Here is a 22,667-nt window from a genome sequence, read left to right on the forward strand (position 1 = left end):
TTTTAAATATATTTGCACTGTATTTTTGGTTTTAAAATTATTTATGTTTGTACACTTTCCCTACTGAAAGTTGCACGTTTGTAAAGGACCACGATTCTCGTCGGACAAGCTATGGGTGCATTACAAAATCCTATTTGGGAATACATTTTAGACTATTATGAATCCTACACTTGTGTGGGAGCCACATATAAGTGGTCAAGGAGCTCCATGTGGTTATCTTTTTGTCCTTTGTATAAATATATTTATTCATATTTAAAAGTGCAATTTGTGATTTCCATGTACTCTGATTTTGAATCAGGTTTATCCTTTAAGCTGTCATATGAACTAGACAAGAACCAGCCTTCTATAGGAGCTGGGTGGACACTGCCAAGGCCAAGAAAACACTCATATTGACCTTCCCTACACCTAGCTTCTAGGTATCCTGACATGGTAAGCCTTCCTAAAATTCTGTGGTTGCTGTGTCCATGGTTATGTATCTACCTGGGTGAATAACCAACACAAGTTGTATGTTGTGGATGGACCAAGGACTTTTGAGAACTGTGTACTATAAAATGGTGTGTTGAAGGATGTTCTTTGGAGTTCAGGGCCACCATCTGGGTAGTGCAGGTGTCTACTGGATTCTCTGGTTCCACTCTAGAATGCTAGATTGAGCTGTATGGTGATCAGAACTTGTGAGGCGCTGTTTGGGCGCACGCTACTTCTGAATCCATCTGATTCATGGCCAGATGGTTTTGTGTTATTGTCTTATGTTTGTGTGTCAAAGATGGTTATGTTGGTGTAATAGTTGTTCTGTTTAATTAATATGAGTATGAAGGACATTTAATTCAGTTTAACGACTGATTCTCTGAAAAACCTCCATCACAATTACCTTACCAGAGTCGTAAAGGGACAGCAGGTGTGCCGGTGAGGTGAAGCAGTCTGTGACAGTCTTTTTTTTTTTTATACGTACCTTTGTTATATATACAGTGGTAGTAGCACAGTCTCTGGGGAAGGAAGGTCAGAGAATTGAACTGATAGTGAATAGAGAAAACAAAGATATTCACATTACAGACATGGAGCTGTCCCATGAACCTTCTGTAATTGTCTCTCTCCTTAAAAGGATACAATCATTCAGTACAATCAGAGTATAACAATAATTAACTCAAGACCAACTATCCCAAAACAGTCTTTGTTACCCTTACATTCCATAGGATCACCTCTTTGCAGCTAAGATCACATCATAGAACTCCAAGATGATCATCTCAAATTGTCAACTGCCCTTGTAATGTAATTAACCCCCTCTCAAGCCTGTGACCATTTGCTTTGCTTTCTCACAGAAAATTCAAGACATTCTAATCCAACATTAAAATGCAACTATCAGTAGTACAGTTTTTTTTCCTTCACATAATAAAACAAAAGTATTTGTGACATTACGTTTATGGTACTGTTTCTAGCGGGAAAAGAACCTGCTGGGCCTCAGAGAAGCTTCAGGAGTAAAAGTTTTTTTTTACCATTATCTTAGCAAGTGGTTAGCTTTTCCATATTTATCATTAGGTTATGTGAACAACTGTGTGTGTGGGGCTGTGTGTACATGTGGATGAAGCATGCCTGCCCACACACACACACACACACACACATAGTACCCTTTGACTTACCCTAGTATGGAAGAGCACGTCTGTGATGTTGCTAGGGGGGGGGGGGGGGGGGGGGGGGTTTAGGGGGGCTATTTTTATAGGATACCTGATATATACAATTCCTCAGCCAATAATACTCTGAGTAAAACCCCTGAAGATGGTGTTACAGTTGCAGGTGCTGTTGCTTGTCGGGCGCTGGTGTAGTACAGTATTGTTGGCAGAGGTTATGTTTGTGAATAAAGATGGTGTAGCACTCTGTACTACAGGGTTCAGGCCATTGATAGCAATTGAGTAACTAAAATGACAATTCCAGGATTTAAGCAACAGTTGTGATTTTTTAATGCTTTGTGAATTTGATTTATGATCCCAAATTCATAAGGGTTTGAAAAAATTGTGCTTTATATATGTCCTCATAATATACCATTGATTCCAGCTAGTAGGAAAGAGACATACTGAATGTTAGACCATCGGAAGATGCAATCATGTCCAAATCCTTTTTTGATTATGTGACAGACTGCAATATCTCTGTAGTCAACTCATTAAAATGAGTCAAATGTCCATTGCGTGTCAAAAATCCACATAACAAAAACAATTGAGATATGTGCATCTTAGTTGTGTGTCTGTGGTTATGTGTGACTGAAAGAAGGAAAAGGTTTCCCAGATGTGTAGCAGTCACAAAAAACAGAATCCAGGACTCACCTCCATTCACCAAGCATAAAAGGGCTGACTCTTAACCAAAGACACTCCCTTTACCGGGATTTATCAAAGTTGAAGACAGCACAATTTGCTCTTCAGAGGATTATAGGTTAGTGACTGCAAAGCTGCCTGGACAGATCGAGTAAAGAAGCACCCAAACGCAATTTTAATTGCAACTCACCGACTTAAATTATCCGAACTCTGTCTCATCGTATTGGAGTAATCTTTGACCAAATCGTTCTTTAATTGAACTTTAAATAGTTCAACGGACATCTAACGTCGGCCTACAATACCTGGACACCATAGCGAGCCTTTTGACCCACAGATCATCACACTGGCAAACTGGTATTCAACAAGCGCTACATTTTTCTCTTCTAACATTGGTAAGTTGAATTTACATTTGTTGATGGTGATTGTAGACTGTACATAAATTATCCTTCGTTTAGACTCGTCCAGATGCGTAAGATAAGGTCCAGTTGTGTTCCCCACTTGCTAAAAAGCCCTCCTTGCTTAATTTATTTCCTTTCTTTAGTAAAAATAGGTTTCCCCACTTTGCATATTGAACCCCTAACATCTCACGTATTTTTCATCCTATGCTATTATTTCAATATATGAAAACTAAATTTACATAGGATTTATATTTTTCCTTGAACTTTATTTTCATTATTGTAGTGGGTGAGGAAAGGTCCAAATATGGATGTCAACATTATAAATCAACATGAGGGATGTATTCCGTCTCGTACCCACAATCAAACGGTTTCTGCGTGCGCGCCTGCGTGTGGATATCATAATGACTACTTAATCATGTCAAAAACATCCACAATAATTTGACAGGTGCTAGGTGATAAACTACTGATGCCCATTGCCTATTCCCTATTGTCACTATGGTCACGTAGCCTGTGCAGCGTCGTTAAAGTTACTGAGCTCTGAAGAACAGTAGCTACGGAATGACAACCGAAAGGCTGAAATAGGGCAACTGCGTGCTTAAGCAAGGGGGAGGGGTAAAATTCAAGTGACGTTCACTTCGACTGCTACCCTTTTAAAGCGGCGCGCGACTGCAGAGCTTGTTAATTGACAGAGAGCAGTGCATCGAGACAGCAGTGGACAACACTCGCGGTAGATCTATCTCGTCGACATTATTTTTCCATTTGAAAGCACCCAATGAAGAAGATGGTCTGATAACGGATTTTCAAGACTAAAACCACGAATGTAATTTTAGTACATTCAACATCGAGCGCGCGCAACGCCCGCTTAGGTTTTTTTCGTCTCGACACCCGTCTCCTCTTTGAGAGCTAAGTTCCCATGCGATTCTTCAGACTCACATTTAAGTGTTTCGTGGATTGTTTTTGAAGGTGCTGTCCAATTCGGTGTTTTTCTTTTGAGAGATTGTCTTCCAAAATTATATAATTTAATTTTATAATCCCTAAATTTATTTTTAAAAAACCGATTCTGACCACCGTCTCATCGTTGAGTGTTCGATATTGCAAAGCGATAACTTAAATATCTTGTGACTTGAAACATAACCGTGATATAAAGAAGGGCACGGACCAGACCCTATCTAAAGGGCTGTCCGAAGTGAATCAAAGGGACGATATTGGGTCCAGAAAGGGAAAACGACCCAAACGAGTATAAGATTAAGAGAGAGTGGAAGGTTTTATCCGGGATTATTCTGAATCCTATTGACTGATCTTTTTACTGGTTTTCACCTCAGTGTTACCTGGACATTGAGGGTGTTTTGTTTACAAGTGCGTAATTGGGATGGAGAAATCTGCATACAGCACCGACAGCAGCGAAGTGAGCGTGGTCCTGGGAGAGGAGAAAAAGGGTCATCTCATCCCGAACGGGAACGGACACCAAACTGGCGTAAATGGCAACCTCATTGGAAGCGGCGGCGCGGCCGGCGCTGCACCTGCCGGGATGGCGTCAGCAGCGAAGCCAGGGTATCCCGAACGAGAGACTTGGACCAGACAGATGGACTTTATCATGTCCTGCGTGGGCTTCGCAGTGGGTCTGGGGAACGTCTGGCGTTTCCCCTATCTCTGCTATAAGAACGGTGGAGGTGAGTTTTAGCATATGCCTACATATTCAGTGTTTCAGTTACCCTCAAAAACAGAACGAAATACAAATGTAACACAAGCAGTTCCCATTCGTAAGTATGGATGAGTCAAATATCACGTCTTGCTTGCGTAGTCTGTCCATGTGACGGGAGTGCACCGTGCACATGAAACAGGCTACGTCATATCATCCCCAACGAAATATGATCGGTTTGCTGGCATAAGCGCATAGCCTTCCCTTAGTTTCTTTGTAGTATTAGTCTATTTAAACCAAAATATAGCCTAGTCTTTATAGTGGCCGCAGGTTATTGTAACGAATCAAACCTGGTCATTCATCCTCCGGAACAGCGCGGCAGTGTGTGTCCTTGGCTACGCTGCCAGGTCAGCGCGCGCTTATGAATCTGCGATGACGCTGATTAGAGCTATGAGGGGGGCCCCTGTTCGTCGCCTTTGCGTTTGTTAACTGTAGCCTATGGTGAACCAACCTAATAAATTATCCGTATATGATCTTAATTTGTCCAAGAGCCTACATTTTGTCCAACGTAAACATCAATGCGCACTATTCCGAGTTGGGACAATGACCCAGTTTTAATATACAAAATGGATGACATGGAATTGTCCTTTAACCATTATAGTCTAACACACACAAGTGCCTTAAACACCAGGTAAAGGGATCAATACTTTCAGTGGCCCTGTAGACTGCCTCGACAGTCGTAGCTACACACAGGTACCACCCACCTGCCAACCATCTCCTGGGCAGCAGCCGTGTCTCCTTCAGTCACAATGAATGAATGAATGAATTAATTACTTCCTCATTTAACTAAAGACACAAAATCCCCTAGAATGATAAACTTTGTCTCTTTGAAAGAGAATGGAGTCATTCAAAAATCGATTATTCATTATAATATATGCATAGACTTCAACTGATGAAGAATGTGACAACTGGGGCTAGACATCTTGGACTCTAACTGTTCCTTAGATGATGTCTTCACTGAAAGATTAGTTGGAGGGTAATATACATTTAAACTTGACCAAGATGATAGTCTCTACTGCGTAGCCCAAACCCTCACTGTAATATAAAACATTTCAGCATATGGACAAGATAAGTTAAGACAACATACCAGAGAACCTGGAGAAATCCTGCCCCTACAATGTTTAGAGTTCAGTTTAAAACCTCCAGTAGATGATAACATGATTACATTCCTGCTGTCTTACTGCTGGCCTAGACTCCTGCTGGGCGTCTGTGTGTTGTCATTGCGCTAGGGTTTCTGTTAGCCTAGTATCTAACAAGGAAACCATTCCAGGAGAGTGTTTAGATAATAGACAGTGGAGATGGAGGGTCGGCGCTAGCCAGTGACCCAGCGTGGTGTGGGCCAGGAGGGCAAGGCAACCAGCCGGTGGGAAGGAGGACAGAGAAACATCCCTCCTGGAAACACAAAGGGACCCCGTCTCCACACTGACAGGGGAAGAAAGGAGAGACAGAGGAGAGGACTGTGGTTGATCTCTTAAACTTTTCTTCTGTAATACTTGTTTTAGCCCCGGGGGGTGGTGCCAGGTCTGTCTGAGGCCTGTGACTGGGTTCTAGCTGTTGAAGCCGCTGCTTTTCTGGATGAGTGGCTAACACCCTGGAGACCTGTCCGGGGTACTGCCAGAGAGATCCAGTCTGTCCTGGTTTCAAATGTCTGGGTCGCACAGGAACAGTAAGAATCATGGCCATGGCACACTTGCACAGAGACTGATAGAGATGCGTTCGCACACACACCCACCCACACACACACACACACACACACACACACACACACACACACACGACTGCACACAGACACCTAGACTGACCGAAACACCCAAGCCGACTTACAGACTGACTTACATTCCTGAATCTCATTGTTTTGGTTGAATCTTAACACTTAAACATTGCTGGTATGGTCGCTTGACCTTTGTTCAAACTAATTAACCATGCAGAGTATTGATATTCAGTTCCCTCTCGATGCAAGGTTAATGTTTTCCTCAGTGCAACTATCTGAGTGTTTTTATGACATTTATGACAAGGTCACCCGTGGAGTCAATCCTATCTGTGTTTTGCCCGCAATCATAGTGCTGTGTCTACTCAGGTCAAGTCCGTATGAAAAGGTTTCTCTGTAGACTCAGAGTCTTTTACAAATACAGTTACTTTGTGTATCTAGTTCAAGACGCACAACCCCTCTATCTTATCTCCCAAACCCCCTATCTCAGCTCCCAAGACACCTCCCATGTTTTTTTTGGACCCTCTATCTCCAGCCTACCTTGTACGCCCCAGCCTCTAACCTCACAGCCCATTTGAACCCCCTTCCCTTCTCTGTGGCCTCTCACTGCTGCCCTTTTAGTTCTCCAGCTATGGTCATTGCCCCATCCTTCCAGCCCCATTCTCCAGCCCCGAGCCCTCCCTCCGCCCCCATCTTCAGACCTCCTGTCTAACTAGATTTATGAGTTCTGCAGTGTGCCTGCCAGCCTGCTACTGCCGCGCTGTGTGTGACTGTCTGTCCTTGGCAGACTGTCTGCAGTGATACTATGTGTCCTTGCTGGGACCGCTCGGGAGTCCAGCTTTTAAGCCATGTTCCCCTGCTCAGCCCCCTAGTCAGCAGTAATGCCCTGTTTGACCAAGCAGCACACCATCCCACAGTGATTATCATCACAGCCACAAGCTTATTTTTTCATCTTTCTGAGATGAGCTGAGTTGTGTGTGTCTGTCATACCAGAGCAGACTTAGGATTCAGGACGGATTGTCCTTGGGCAGTTTACCATCATCATCTTAGTAATGAGGAACTACAGTGAGATCAAGGGATCTTTTGCAAAATATTTGTTAACATCCAGCCATCAGACACAAAATCCTAAACACACATGTAATTGACCTATGACCGCATTATCACTTTGCTCTAATGATGTGCAGCCAGTTGTTTAGGAATCAGATAAGGTTACAGTTTGAATGTTTTAAAAACATTGTTGTTCTTGCAGTGTAAACACTGGTATTTATTTGCCACCGATACACACCAACTTCATCACTTGGAGTTCAAATATTAGGGGAACAAATATTACATTGTAAATGTGTAAATTAACATGATGATATCATAAATGTCATCATGAATTCCGCAAGGAGTTCTACAGACCATGTCAATGAGATTATGCTGTGATGCTGTTTGCTTTAGTAGACTGTTATTTCAAATCCTTATAGTTTGCACCTCAGACATGAAAAGTGTCCATAGAGAAGGTAGGGCCTCTGTCCTGGTAGGGCCTCTAGGCTGCAGCCATGTTGTGTGGTCAGACGGGGTGCACGGTGGGCATGTGAACGATCAGTGGTGGCGACGTGCAAATCGCGAGCTGGCTGTGTGCCCCTGCTGACATCACCCCATCCCACGTGGACCAGCGATTAAGAAGAGCGTCTGTTAATCTCTTAATCCCCATCCTGACTGCCCTGGGACCAGGCAGCTAAAGCAACGTTCAGGCCGCGGCTAACTAGCTTCCCTTAGCTAGTTTACAATACGTCTGAAAAATGCTAGAGCCTAGCGCCATGCTAACTAGGTAGCTTTTGTGTGTCTGCTATCTCTGTTTAGAGCTTTGCAAGACAGTGCTGTACAAATGAAATCAGAGTATAGATTGATATGCATGTTTGCCAACCAATAAGGTATACATTTTTGAGTCTCCAATCAGCTGGTTCATCAAAGTGGGGTTGTTAATCTGTAGATCTGTTTCTGAGGCATTTCAATGTTTAATCTAAATGAGCTGAGCTGTTCTTTGCCGGCTTGTTAACACGGAACTGTGCCAGAAACAGCATGGCTACAGACATGATCTCAAGTCGTTACAGTCGATGCTCCAGTTACAACACATCACCTCTGTGGTCTGCTGTACAGTACACTGGCCCTAGGTTTACCAACATCGGAAAATAACGTGTGTGTGTGTGTGTTCATGTATGTGTGTGACCTACAGGACTACCAGTAAACCACACCAACACAACACCTCATGTTACAGTGTGCCACTGAGCCATGTGCTCTCTGATCTGACCTGAGATTCACTGTACATCAGGGTTAGGGAATAATGATTACATCATGGCACCAGGCCGCCTACATATTTCTGATTTGACTTATTACTGGTTTTGCATTACTGTTTTTTATTAACCCCACAGGGCTATTTACAAATGTTTGCTAGTTGTTTCATCTGTGTGTGTGTGTGTGTGTGTGATGTGTGTTTCTGTTCCCCTGGAATTCTTCCCTCCATTGTTGCAAATCAGAACTTTCAATTACCCAGATTAAACTGATCTTGATTCAATCATGCATCCATACAGAGTACCTGTGATTCCGTGAATGGGTGAGGGAGAGACGTTAGCGGAAGGAATGCACGTCATGTTGTGAAACTCACTTTTCCCACAGTCACTGCGATAGATAAACCCTACTGGAACACACGGCGAGCTAGCTACGCACTAGAAACAATTTTTGTGTGGATATTAGGGGGGGGGGGGGGGGAGGGGAGGCTTACGTATACCATGTCAAAACAAGCTCAGTAAGCCAATCAACTTCCGAACCAGCTTTGACAGAGAAGCGGGCTGCTTATAGAAGGGTCGACCCGGCCTAGCGAGGATGACAAGGATGAAGATGAAGATGTGTTCACCTGTCCTGTAATGAGCTGCCGTGGCTGCAGAAGAACTTCTGGACTCTCACGTCTGAGCTAACCCCGTCAGGCCTCCAAACATGTCTTAGTCCAAATTAGCAGGCTTAGCATGGGCCTGCTGGTACAGCTATGGATTGCTCAGCTGGGCCAAGTTCTGCACAGCTATAGGTGAATTTAGCCCTCCTATACGCTGATGAATCCGACCAAATAAGGATGCATTTTCAGTGCATAAAGAGGAAGTCAAATTTGATGAGTCAGCGCCAGTTATTGAGATGCCTGCACTGGCTGTAATGTGGTCAGGCCCACGTTGGACATGTGTTAACTGCATTACAGCACACAGCCACATGACATTAGCCAGTGCAGGAGAGGAACAAGATGCTGCTGGAGGCTAATGGAGATTAATAGACGTAGACCAACTCTCTCTGTCTTCTGCCATCTCTTTCTTCTCCCTCTCTAGTCAGGTGTTTCTGAGGCAGGAAGGGGTGGGGGGGCTCAGTACTCCTGGTGGAAGTCACAACACGCAATGCTACATTATGTTGCTCCTCCATCTGCGACACAGCGCCTATGACTCACCCACACTACGTCACTGTGACAACCGGCGTGTCCGCCTCGACTGCTGCGCATGCGTGTCTACATCGACATGTGCGTTTGTGTGAATGTACTGTGTCTGCCTTTGTGTTCGCGTGTGTGTGTGTGTATCATCCCCGTTGACTGCCGGTGCAGGAGCTGCTATAGCGCACGCTTTGTTTGCAAATGAGTCTCTTTACCCCGGCAGCCCACTCTGAGCCAGCACAACGGCACATAGTAGAGATGCCTGAGCCGTGAATGAACAGACTTTCTCCATACAGAGAGAGAGAGAGACAAGAGGGGATGGGAGAGAGAGAGAGAGAGAGAGAGACAAGAGGGGATGGGAGAGAGAGAGAGAGAGAGACAAGAGGGGATGGGAGAGAGAGAGAGAGAGAGAGACAAGAGGGGATGAGAGAGAGAGAGAGAGAGAGAGAGAGAGAGAGAGAGAGAGAGAGAGAGAGAGAGAGAGAGAGAGAGAGGATGGGTGAGAGAGGGAGAGGGGATGGGAGAGTGAGCAAAGGAGAGAATGACAAGGAAAGTAGGAGTCAGAGCATGTGTCGCCGTCTATTCATCTTTTTTATGGTGAATTCTTCCATTCACATCACACCATGTGTCGTGACACCGCTTGCGTAGTGTCTCTATTCTGACTGGTGCTGTCACACAGCCTGTAGCCTTGCAGCTGCTCTCGAACAAACCAAAAGGATTTATTATGTGTAAATAGGATCAACTCTGCAGTGCTCTCAGTATGTGTTTGCTGGAACACTTTGATAACTGCAGCACGTCTGCATTCTCTGTCTCTGTGGACTGTTTCAGTTACTTCTCTGCTGCGGTGATTCACCCAAGCTAATTCTGAGGGCTATGTCGTCTCCTCTTCTTCTCTCCTTCTGGTTTTTTTCCAGTCGGGCAGAAAGAAATTGGCTGGTCCCTCTTGCCTGCAGAGCCTGCGTTACGCAACGGGTGACGCTTTTTATAGCTCGGCTCACAGCCCGCCCTCCCTTCGCTCTTCATCAGCCAATCAGAGAGCCTCTAGGTAGGCGGTGACATCATAGCTTCATTCAGTGCGGGTCATTGTTCAATGGAGATAATCTAAGCTGGGAGAGTAGAACCCTGAGCAACCCAGCCCCTGTCTTTCTTCCCACCCCCTGAATTTGACCCCTCCTCCTTCTCTCCTCTCTCTGTGCTCTCTCTCTACCTCCCTCCTGCTCTCTCTGTTCCTCCCTCCTCCTCTCTCCCTGCTCTCTCTCTTTCTCCCTCATCCTCTCCCCACCCTGGCCACGGCTCTTGTGAAGTCATCCAGACATATCACTGCTGATGGTTTCCCTCCCTCCGACGTTCCCTCCCTCCCTACCACGTTCCCTGTCATTCATCTCTGCTTCCCTCCACCTCCCATCCTCTATCTCTATCCCAGACCCCTGTCTGCCAGCACAGGCAGCAGTGGCACCGTGGCACCCTACCATGCAGGAAGGGAGGGAAGGAAGGAGGAGAAGAAAGAGAAGGCATACTGTGGGCATGCACGCCCACGTTCTCTGACACAAAATGGATTCCTGTTTCCAATTTGCATTCCAGGCAGGGCTGTGTGTGGGTATGGTTGCGTGTGTGTATGCTCTGTACTCCTGCCAGCTCATCCATGATCACACACAGCAGCCCATTACATAAGGGTTAGGGTTAGGGTTATGTACTTCTTTGCACTAACCAGACCCAACACAGGCAGGGCGCCTTTATGGGCAGTGAGAAACCATGAGAAGAATGTTAATAATTCTTTAAACTAACGTTGATGGATAGATAGGATAATAGAATCTGATAGGTGTCCGTTAACCCTGCCACTGGAGCGGAAATGTTCCAGTACTTATTGTATGTGCATCACTCAGCACCACTTCCAAAAGGATGTGCTGTTCTATTCCAATACATGGACACAGACATAGTGTTCATCCTGTTCTCTACTTTACGTGCACTTTGATATGGACTAAACAGTGGATAGCATTATCGATGTGGTACTGTACATAATGGGGTCTTTTTCTCTCCCTCTCAACCTCTCCCTCCCATTCTCCAGGAGTGTTCTTGATCCCCTACATGCTGATAGTGATTGTGGGGGGTATTCCTATCTTCTTCCTGGAGATCGCTCTGGGACAGTTCATGAAGGCAGGCAGCATCAATGTGTGGAACATCGCACCGTTGTTTAAAGGTACAATGCTGCCAAAATTCCTCTGTGATATACCACACCCTAATACATACGTTAAACTACACCACAACAGGCTTTACAGTACTCCTTCCTGTACCAGCAAAAACACATTTAGGTTTTTCTAGTTGTTGATTGTTTGTTTATGTCCCCCCAGGCCTGGGCTATGCCTCCATGGTGATTGTGTTCTTCTGTAACACCTACTACATCATGGTGCTGGCCTGGGGCTTCTACTACTTCATCAAGTCCTTCAGCTCCACGCTGCCCTGGTCCACCTGCGACAACCCCTGGAACTCAGAGAACTGCATTGAGTTCTACCGCTGCGACACCAACAGCTCGCTTGGCAACATCACGCACGGCAACACCACGCACGGCAACATGACCTGCGAGGAGCTGGCCAACGGTCGCTCGTCCATCATCGAGTTCTGGGAGTGAGTCTCTAATGTGCTACTTTGGTTCTGGTGTGTCAGTGCTATAAAGGGTTAGGATTCCTCAAGACACATTATGCACATTTACAATAGATATCTGGTTCTAGGTTGCTATGACATCTCACCTGGACTTTATGTTCTATGTAGCACTTTGAAAGGTTTTAATGCATTTTTAATGCAAGTATTTTAGCCCTTTCAAATAGCAACATTTTGGGGAGTTAGTTGCCTTTTTTTGCATGTTCTTTTTTAGCTGCGACCATCAGCTTTATAGGTAGCTTTGTTGAAGCTATTGCAATTGCCACTTAATGTAATTGCCGCCAAGTGTTACATTATAGATATCATTTTAGGGAATAACTACCAATGTGATGATGTGTCATTAAGCATTAAGAAGCATTCTGGTTGGAGGACCTAGTTATGAGGACGTAAGCCCAGCCATAAGTCCCCAATTAGCCCTTTGTTGAGGACTTCTCAACAGGTGTAAACACTGTTTAACTACTCTCACTTGTTTGATGGCCTGATCCACAATCAGACCTGTTGTTCATTGGCGTCATAGGAGTCCTGGCTACGTTACTTCAACAACAGAAAACTCAATGTGATATTTCCTGTTTTTGAAATTAAATCAGGAGTATGGATGCTGTGAAATAACATTGTTCAGTCTAAAGCAGGGATTTAAGACCACTAGGATTAAAAGCTAATTGCTTTAACAAAGCACATTTGTCAGTTCAACTTGAAGTCATCAGAAATCCAGTCGTGACTAGAGAACGAATTGCACTAATTGTTCTCTAGCATTCGTGGCCCTATGTGAGCCCTGTGTGTGCTGCCTGTGTGTGCGTGTGGGTGTTGGTGTGTGTGCATGCACCCTGTGTGTGTTTGAGCTGTGCTATAAGGAGCAGGGTGACGATGCTCGTTAAACGGCTCTATTTAGGCAGCAGTGCTCTCTGTAATCATGTGTGAGGAGGCGGCAGGCCGAGTCCTCATGGCTAAGCCGTCCATGTGACTCCCCTCTGCATGACTGGGCAGCTCTGTGTTCCAGGCTGACATTTATGAGGGCCAGGGTACACTGCCATGGTAGCAGTGACACGGGAGGGCAGGGGAGGTGGAGGGGAACAGGAAAGGGCAAGGAAGGACCGGGGAGGACAGGTTAGGACCGGGGAGGTGGAGGAAGGGATGAGCCGGGAGAGCACGGGAGGGCTGGGATAGGTTCCTCACGCCTCCTGTCTTCTAAACCTCCCATGCCCCCCCCCCCCCCCCCCCCCCTCCTTCTGTCTTCCAGAAATAAGGTGTTGAACATCTCAGAAGGGCTGGACCACCCTGGATCGATTAACTGGGAGATGTTGCTGTGCCTGATGGCTGTGTGGGTGATGGTCTACTTCTGTGTTTGGAAGGGAGTCAAGTCCACTGGCAAGGTAACCACATCCCCTCTCCTCCGTTTCACTTGTGCGTCTGTCAAGTCCTGAGGAGGTGTCATGTAGAGAGCTAAGTTCATACGTAGCATTAGCTCATTGATCCGCTTGGTTGTGCTACCAGTCACAGATCAGCTGATTTATCACTCTCTCACTGTCTCTAGGGATCAGTAAGTCACTGCTAGCTTCTAACTGACCTCCTGCACCACACTTATTCATCTCCTAATGCACCTGCACAGGGAGGGGGATGGTGGCATCAATAAGGATAAATATAGATCGTATTTAGAGGGCAGAGATGTAGGGAGCCAGATAGGGATATTACAGCAGTTTGCTAGGACTGAAAATGCTAGCTACAGTAGGGCTATATGCCTGATACAGCTAGCTATAGAATGGCAGTATGGCTAATATAGCTAGCTATATAACATCTGTATTGCTGAAAGAGCTAGACCAGATCTGAAGGGTTCACGTGCTAGTCAGTCTGCATTCATAGCTCAAATACTGCAGATTAGAACTGAAGGTTTTGTACAGTATCACTTCAGTATCTATGGGGAGATATTAGGGAGTGTATTTGTGGTCAAAGTCACATGGTCTGTGGCCTCACAGTCATGAGTGAATGAGAGGGTGATGACTTCTCTTTAACCTTGTGTAATGATTCACACACACACACACACACACAAACACACACACAGCGTCTCGTCTCCCACTGTCACGTGCATCCTGAAAATGATGAGGGAGAGTGTTGCTATAGCAACGTCAAAAGAGTGGGGGGTGGGGTTGTGGCCTGTCACATGCGTAGCTGCGATTGGTGGAGGAGGGTAGGTTGTCTGCAGTGGGACGTGACTGGTTCCCCGTGCATACTTCAGAGCTACGTGATCCCTGGCAGATCACAATCAGCTTTGATTCATAGGTGGCACTAAGAACATAAACTGATAGCCTTGAAGTGTAGGTTTATTTAGATAATCTTATTTGATATCACCATTTTATCATTCCAGTAAAGTTACACAATAATGTTTGAAGGGTCAAAGAGGGCTCCAGAATGACATAAAAGGCTGTTTGAACATGTCTCTTTTCTCTATAACACTGTGTCAACGAGAGGAAAGGAGGAGTGTAGTTCAGTTCAGAATGAGGTTGATGGAGAGGAGGATAGGAGGAAAGAGTTTTGGGGGAGTCTAAGTCTGAGAAGTTTCCCACGTGTGTATTAGTCAGACAGACCTCCTTAAAATTGACTGCCGTTACCGGTGACAGCAGGTCAGCTAGCAGGTTCATAATCCATTGTGGTTAACCTTATGGGATTACGTTTAATAACCCTGTGCTTCATGTGACTGTAGGGGCCAAAGGTCGAACTGTTTGAAATGTTTCACTGATTAGATAAAGACGAACAGGAAAGGAGCAAGGGCAGGCCAGGGGGGCTGGCAAGCAGGCAGATCTTTGAGAACAAAGTTTGGCACTGGTGCCAGGGATTATATATATATATATACTGTCTATATATATATACTGTATTGGTAAGGACTCACATTCAGACTAACTGCCATACTCTGACGTCACAGACCTGAGCTTTGCACAACACATTTAATACAACACTTATCTTGTGTAATACACTTTTCTTTTACACAAATCTTTGACTGTAGTTTTATGATGTATGACATGTTCCTGAAATATAAATGCTCCAAGTGTTCCAATGGTTCCAAGAGTTCTGTATTCCTCATGTCTCTCCAGATTGTTTACTTCACAGCTACTTTTCCTTACGTGGTTCTCATCATCTTGCTGGTGAGGGGCGTGACCCTGCCCGGCGCCTATGATGGCATCATGTACTACATCAAACCTGATTGGTCCAAACTGGGCGAGGCGCAGGTGAGATTGGTTCTGTCTTTTCATATGTGGCCAGAGCTTACTGTGTCGACCCTTATCTAGGTGGCGTGTGTTAAAATGAACAACAACAAAAAATGTCTGTCCTTCCTGTTCCCCCCCCCCCACAGGTGTGGATCGATGCTGGCACACAGATCTTCTTCTCTTACGCTATTGGTCTGGGCGCTCTCACCGCCCTGGGCAGCTACAACAGATTCAACAATGACTGCTACAAGTAAGACATGGACATGGATGACTCCATGCTAGCGCAAATCTTTAGTATCTTGCTCTGGTGTGTGCCCATACAATGATCTGTAGTTGATTGCTTTGGTCTGTTGCAGGGATGCCTTCATGCTGGCTCTGATTAACAGCGGCACCAGCTTCTTCGCTGGCTTCGTGGTGTTCTCCATCCTGGGCTTCATGGCCAAAGAGCAAGGAGTGGATATCTCCCAAGTGGCAGAAACAGGTACAGACACTAGCACATGTGTACACACACACACACACACACTCACAGTTTACAGTGCATGTTGTTTTACTTATGACATGCTTTTGTTGCCAACTTAATGAAAGGGACTTTCAAATAATGTGAAATGATGAAATCATGTTTACCAAGGATATGTGATGTGAAATGTTTTTTTAATCAAATTTGATCTATCTATTATATTCAACGTGAATACTGTTTTACATGAACTGTATATACTTGTACTGCTTCACAACTGTTAATGTATTGCCTTTACTAGGAAACAGGTGCTATAGAGTTGGAGTGTGTGTCGGTGATGCAAAATGTGTGAGTGTGTGAGTGTGTGTGTGTATGAGTGTGTGAGTGGATGAGTGTGTGGCAGCGGGTGTGTACGTGTATTTGTGTGTGCATGTCTGAGTGTATGCATGTGTGAGTGTGTTCAAGAATGTGTGTTTATGTTTATGTGAGTGGATGAGTGTGTGTGAGAGAGTGTGTGTGTGTGTGAGAGAAAAAATGTATGTAGGTGTGTGTTACATGTATTCTATGTGTACTGTATATGTGTGTGTGTGTCTCTGTCTGGACAACTATTCAAAACTAAACTGTGTGTGTGTGTTTGTGAGTACGTGGTACGGAATGACTAGTCTATAGTGGTGATTTGTCTCTAACATTTTAGTTTGGAGAGTGTGTGTCTGCGTGTGTGTCAACTAATATGGGAGCTCTGGTTACCCACGGTAACCAACACTAACTAATGGGTGGTGCTATTTCTGGGTGGTCAAGCCCTTGACAGCTGGTCAGTTAGTCTAGTTCTGTCCATGGTAGCTGTGTCCCAGAGGCAGGAGAACAGGGGCATGTGTGTGCGGCACACCTCTTCCACATGGCATGTCTCACTGCTCCTGCATGTCAGCCTAACCCACACACTCACACCTCCATCATTCTGAGAGTGCTGACACTGAGGAGAACAGTGGTTTGGTTACTTACAGTTGCTAGGATGATCCAGGTATTTTCTCATTCTGCATTCAAACTCCAACTCCATAATTCGTCTGAGGGTCTCTTTTTCAAGAACAACCAATAAATCAAATCCTTTTTTTTTAAATATTCAATTAATCAATCAGTAATGCAATCAACACAACTTAATTTATGCAGCAAAAGGCAACACATTTCAATGTTGATTAAATGATCTGGTATGTCTGGTATTAACAGACCACTCCTTCCAGATCCCTTCTAAATGAACAAGGTAGATATCCCAAAATAGAATAAGTACATTAACCCCCCCCCCCCCCCCACCCAATGAAAATAATTTAGTTAAAAGTCAACATGACTGTATTGATCAATTACTTGACTTACGACAAATATGGTACTCCAATACCAGATACTAGAACAAAATACAACTTCTTAATGACCAATGTTGATAGGAGTGTGATAAGGCCTACTGGAAATACTTCAGGGTTTGAGTGGAACTTACCTGAAAGTGCAGCAGGAGTGTTGAGTCACAGTTATTCTACATCTACTACCCTAATATTCTATACATCATCAATCAATTATTCAATTTGGCTCAGATGAAGACATACTGTTCAGCAGACCTGGGTCGAAATACTAGCTTAGAAAGATTTCACTTACTTGTGTGCTTGATTATTCTTGTCTGCGGCACAATGCTGTTAGAAATATGAACCCCTCCCATCTGTGGACCCAGACAGACTCCAGCTAACACCCAAGCAGTTGACCTCGACCCAGGTGTGAGCGCACAGAATGTACAGTGATACCGCTTACCCAGAGAGGCAAACAGAGGTCGCTCAACTGTGCAATGCATTGGCCCTGATTGGTCCTGCAGTCATCCCTGGTGCACTTCAGTCTATAGCAGCGCTGTTGTACGTATTTGTACATCCTCTACATCCATTGGCATGGTAACCGCATCAGCACCACAGGGCCAGGCTGCTGCGGGGGGGTTGCTATGAGGACTTAGCAGCTTGGTGGGAGGCCTATGTATGAAAGAGCGGCCACAATGAAAACTCTTGCGCTGCCTTCCATAAAGCAATGTGACATTAGTGAACATAAACCCAGACGAACCCCTCCTTGTCACAGCTCTGGGCCAAACCCATTGCCTTCAGCAAGAGAAGAATGGGTCTCCAATATCCTGCTAGTAGATTCCAATAATACTTCCCTCATACCATTAGTCCCAGCATCACAGAGGGAGGTGGCATCGGTACTGATGTGAAGTACATCTGCTAGCGCCTAAGGGGGAGAGGGAGAGAGAGTGAGGGAGAGGTGGAGGGGAGGGAGAGAGAGTGAGGGAGAGAGGTGGAGGGGAGGGAGAGATGGGTCAAATAAGGCTGAGGGAAAGCAACGACAGGGTGAGATGGGGCTGGAGAAACAGGAAGAGAAATGTAGAGAGACGGGGGGGAGATAGAGAGCCTGTGGTAGAGAGGAACAAGAGAGGAGGGAAAGAAAAGGACTAGAGAGGGTGAGAGGAAAGGAGGAGGAGGGGGTGTTAGAGGGATTGAGGTGGCAGTGGGTTGGGTTTGACTCGAGGACGTGGATGGTTGGACCCTCATTACAACTCAACTTCTACTACACTGGTACTCTGCATGTGTGCAGTCCCTGTGTGTGATTGTGTGTGTGCGATTGGTGCGTGTGTGTGTGTGTGTGCGTGGGTGTGTTTGTGCCAATGATTGAGTGCAGAAGTGTTGGACATGTGTGTGTATGCAGTAGTGGTGTGAGTTTGTGAGAGAGAAAGCGAGGGAGTTAAGCCTGAGTGTGTGTGTCTGTATTGAGTGAGTGAGTGTGTATTGAGTGAGTGTGTGTGGGTGCGTGTGTGTGTGTTCAGGTACATGAATGACTCATGGTCAGATGTGTTTGCTTCAGCGTTAGTCTCGTTAGACATTTTTGCCAGTTGTACAATCGTGAGGAAGAGAAAACGAGTCCCCTTATCATGAATCCTCTTTTAACAGGGTTTACGTTGATTTTACTCAGTCCCATCTCTATCTGACTTGTGATTGACATCATATCTCTATATATCTATATTTTCGATTTATTTAAGTATTAATTTAAGGATTATTTAACCAGGATCTTTGCCTCTTGAGATGAGCTCATCTCGCTTTCAAGAGGCCTCCTGGAGCAGACCCCTGCAGAAGGTAAACACCTGTTCCCTAACGACAGCATCACACCTTTAATCCTGCTGCCAGCACCAATCAGAACCAGGGACTGCACTCTAGCACCAAACAGCATCCAGAGACTGCATCTCCGGCACCGCCCAGCCGAGGACAGGGCTAGAGAAGGCAACCAATCCACTACAATCAGCGGACAGACAGTTGACGAATCGTAGACCAGCTCCCAACCCCTAACCATACTAAACTCAGATCTGGTAAAACAAAATTAATGGTTAGAACTAACTCAGTTGGGTAATGGTGTGTACACACTCACACACACACACACACACACAAGTCAAAACCATTTGTAGGTAGACGCTGCAAACACATCGGTAGCCTTTTTGAAAACCTTATTTCTGTTTCAAGTCATTTTTTTGGGTTTTCTGTGTATGAACCTTGCAGTCATTGTCATGACTATCTGTAGTTGAGACAATCTGGCTGTCATTCACCTCCCTCAGTCATCAGGTTTCCAATGTCGAACATGGTCTTTTATGAAGACACGCATGCATACACACACACACACACACAGTCAAACACACGACCAAAGACACACCAAACATAACACAAACCAAGACCATTGACACCTTCATACATGCAGAGCATAGCATAGCATAGCATAGCAGAGCATAGCAGAGCATAGCAGAGCATAGCAGAGCAGAGCATAGCAGAGCATAGCAGAGCATAGTAGAGCAGAGCATAGCATAGCATAGCATAGCATACATCCATACAGTACATGTACTCTATGTGTAATACGCAGCATACATACAGCACATTCATCATCAAGGGTTAGGGCCTGTCAACCTACCATGCTCAAGAGTATCTTCAGACTTGCGTGGCGATGCTGTCTTCACCACCCAGTCCAGCAAAGCCACAGATAAATAACCTGCTGTTTGGAAGATCTGCTTCTTAGACTACACAGTAGTGTCATAGTTTCTAGTGAAACGATATATGTATTTTTGGGCGGCATTAGTCGTTCAATAAATCCGCGGAGAGTGATAGAGCTGTCAAGCTACACAAGTTTAAATATTTAGGTTTATTTAAACTTGGTTGGTAACACTAAATGCTATAGTTTGCATGTTGCTGGTTGTGTGACGCATATACATGCACCCCACCTAAATGAATGTTACTGTAGCTCTCACTAACTACAGTAGTGATCTAGACAGCTTTAAAAGAGCATTTCAAAGCATGAGCGGGATTGGTGTTTGAGGAAGTACCTTACTAACATTACTACCTAGTCTAAAATGAAAGCTAAACAGAATGGCCTTTATAAACAGTAGTAGACATTAGACACAAAACCTTCAGACTGCACCCTACACAACAATACTGTACTGAAACATTAATAACTAACAATTAACAACAAGCTTTGCCTTGATGATACTGTCCAAACACAAAGTTTACTGAGACAGGAGAGAAAACAGCAGACAGGACACAGTCACACCACTTAGCACACTGGCACCTCACTAAGGTGCCTCTTTCTCTCTCTCCTCTTTGCGCCTCTCTTTTTCTCTCTTCCCCCCCCCCCCCCCCCCTTCGCTCTCTCTCCTTCCTCACCCCGCTGTCCTCCTCTCCTCATGTACTATCACTTTATTTTCTTTCTCTCTCTAGTTCTTTCTTTTCATTTCACTCTCGTCCTTTCCCCCTCTCTATCTCCCCCCCACCCACCCCCACCCCACTGTGCTGGAGAGCGTGTGTTTTGTGCATCTGTGTGTGTGTGCGTGTGTCTGGTGGAGGGCCTGGTGTGACCTTGCTGCAGAGCTGAGTGTCTGACGCCGATGTGTGCCCCCTCCCCCCAGGTCCAGGCCTGGCCTTCATAGCCTACCCCAAGGCCGTGTCCCTGATGCCCGTGGCGCCCGTCTGGGCGGCTCTGTTCTTCTTCATGCTGCTTCTGCTGGGACTCGACAGCCAGGTACGCACAGCACCCACCTGCAGTACGCAGCCCGGAACACACACTGCTCCCATACTGAACATCAGACAACCCCGTGTGCCCTCATTTATAGAGGGAATTCGGGGAACTACATTTTGACCTTGATACGTTTCGTCACTTAAGGACTTACAATGAAGGAGGATGTACCACTTAGTCCTACTCCCCTCTCTCTCTCACACACACTCCCTCTCATCTTCTCTCTCGATTTCCCTCTCTCTTTTTCTCTCTCTGTCTCTTTCCAGTTTGTTGGTGTGGAGGGTTTTGTAACAGGCATTCTGGATCTGTTTCCGGGAAAGGATTACATGCGCTGGCGACGTGAAATCGCTGTGGCAATCTGCTGTTTATTATGCTTCATCATAGATCTCTCCATGGTTACACAGGTGAGTTCTTTCATTGGACAATACCAGATCAATAGCCAGGATCTAATACCTGTTTGTGAGTCCATCATTGTGAAGCATCATTTCTGATGTGTGCTTGCGTGTCCTGCAGGGAGGGATGTACGTCTTCCAGCTGTTTGACTACTACTCAGCCAGCGGTATGACCCTGCTGTGGCAGGCATTCTGGGAATGCATAATTGTCGCCTGGGTCTACGGTAAGACATCACCGCCTTTACCTGACTGAACACTTAAAGCTTCTTAAGAAGATACAGTTTACATCTGAAAAGTTACTCTTTTGTGTCATAGTTTTGCTGTAGCCCTGTAGAGTTAGAAGGCTTGGTTTGTTGTTGAGTGACAATATGGTGTTCTCCAGGTGCTGACCGCTTTATGGATGACATAGCTCGTATGATTGGCTACCGGCCTTTCCCCTATATGAAGTGGTGCTGGTCATTTATCACTCCATGTGTTTGCATGGTAAGACCTGCACAGTCGGAACACCGCTACATGCTAACAAAAGTGTTCAAACGTTTCATCATCATTACCAAGAGTATCATTCTCACAGTACCACTCTCTCCACATCTCTCTCTCCCAGGGTATCTTCCTGTTCCACCTGGTGAACTACAAGCCTCTAACCTACAACAATGTGTACGTGTATCCATGGTGGGGCGAGGTGATTGGCTGGTGCATGGCCCTGTCCTCCATGCTCTGCATCCCTGTCAGCGTGCTCTACAAGCTCTTCAGGGCCAAGGGCTCCTTCCAAGAGGTACGGGACATAGGACTAACAGAGGGAGGCATTGACAGAGACGGACGGAGAGAATGTAGTCCTCATCGTGATTTGTTGTTTGACTGCATGTTTGTTTTGGTCTCCGCTGCAGCGCTGGGACCACCTGACCAAGCCGGTGTGGGGTGCTCACCAACTGGAGTACATGGCGCCTGACACAGACATCAAGCGCTTGGCCTCCCTCTCTCCCGGCACCGAGGAGAATAAGGTCATCATCTTCGAGAGTGTGATGTAGAACACACTGGGTTGATGATGTAGACCACGGATGACAAACAACCTCCTCCTCCTGTTCCCACAGCAACGTAGCACCAGCCACCACGTGACCTTGACCTGTTGTCACCTTGGGTTACAAGCGAGAAACCTTTGACAAATCAATTTTGAAAATTCAATGTTCTTATCGAAACAAATTCAAATCTAATTTGAAAACGTATTGACGTCAGAGGTCAGGCTTCTCTATCTTGGGTGTTGGTTATCAATGTCCTGCAGTGTTTTGCGATAGAGACACGGTGCCAGGCCATACTGGGATGGTGTTTGTATTTGGGTGGGGGGGTGGGGGTTGGTC

General features: G+C 45.5%; 1 protein-coding gene across 1 annotated transcript; it reads left to right on the forward strand.

The window, feature by feature from the left end:
• The first annotated feature begins 3,399 nt into the window (after positions 1 to 3,399).
• slc6a8 (solute carrier family 6 member 8) lies at positions 3,400 to 22,667 on the forward strand. The gene is made up of 13 exons (XM_067240551.1): positions 3,400 to 4,368; positions 11,619 to 11,750; positions 11,902 to 12,175; positions 13,446 to 13,578; positions 15,292 to 15,426; positions 15,552 to 15,655; positions 15,762 to 15,886; positions 20,817 to 20,929; positions 21,190 to 21,327; positions 21,437 to 21,539; positions 21,698 to 21,798; positions 21,917 to 22,087; positions 22,200 to 22,667. The coding sequence occupies exons 1-13, from the start codon at positions 4,068 to 4,070 to the stop codon at positions 22,338 to 22,340; spliced, it is 1,971 nt and encodes a 656-aa protein (XP_067096652.1). The 5' UTR covers positions 3,400 to 4,067; the 3' UTR covers positions 22,341 to 22,667.

Source organism: Osmerus mordax, chromosome 7 (assembly GCF_038355195.1).
Source record: "Osmerus mordax isolate fOsmMor3 chromosome 7, fOsmMor3.pri, whole genome shotgun sequence".
NCBI classification, from domain to species: domain Eukaryota; kingdom Metazoa; phylum Chordata; class Actinopteri; order Osmeriformes; family Osmeridae; genus Osmerus; species Osmerus mordax.

Coding starts and splice junctions, on each gene's coding strand:
- slc6a8 (XM_067240551.1), top strand. CDS start 4,068: ATGGAGAAATCTGCATACAGCACCGACAGCAGCGAAGTGAGCGTGGTC. Junction 21,540..21,697: donor AATTGTCGCCTGGGTCTACG/GTAAGACATCAC, acceptor GGTGTTCTCCAG/GTGCTGACCGCTTTATGGAT. Junction 22,088..22,199: donor CCAAGGGCTCCTTCCAAGAG/GTACGGGACATA, acceptor TCTCCGCTGCAG/CGCTGGGACCACCTGACCAA.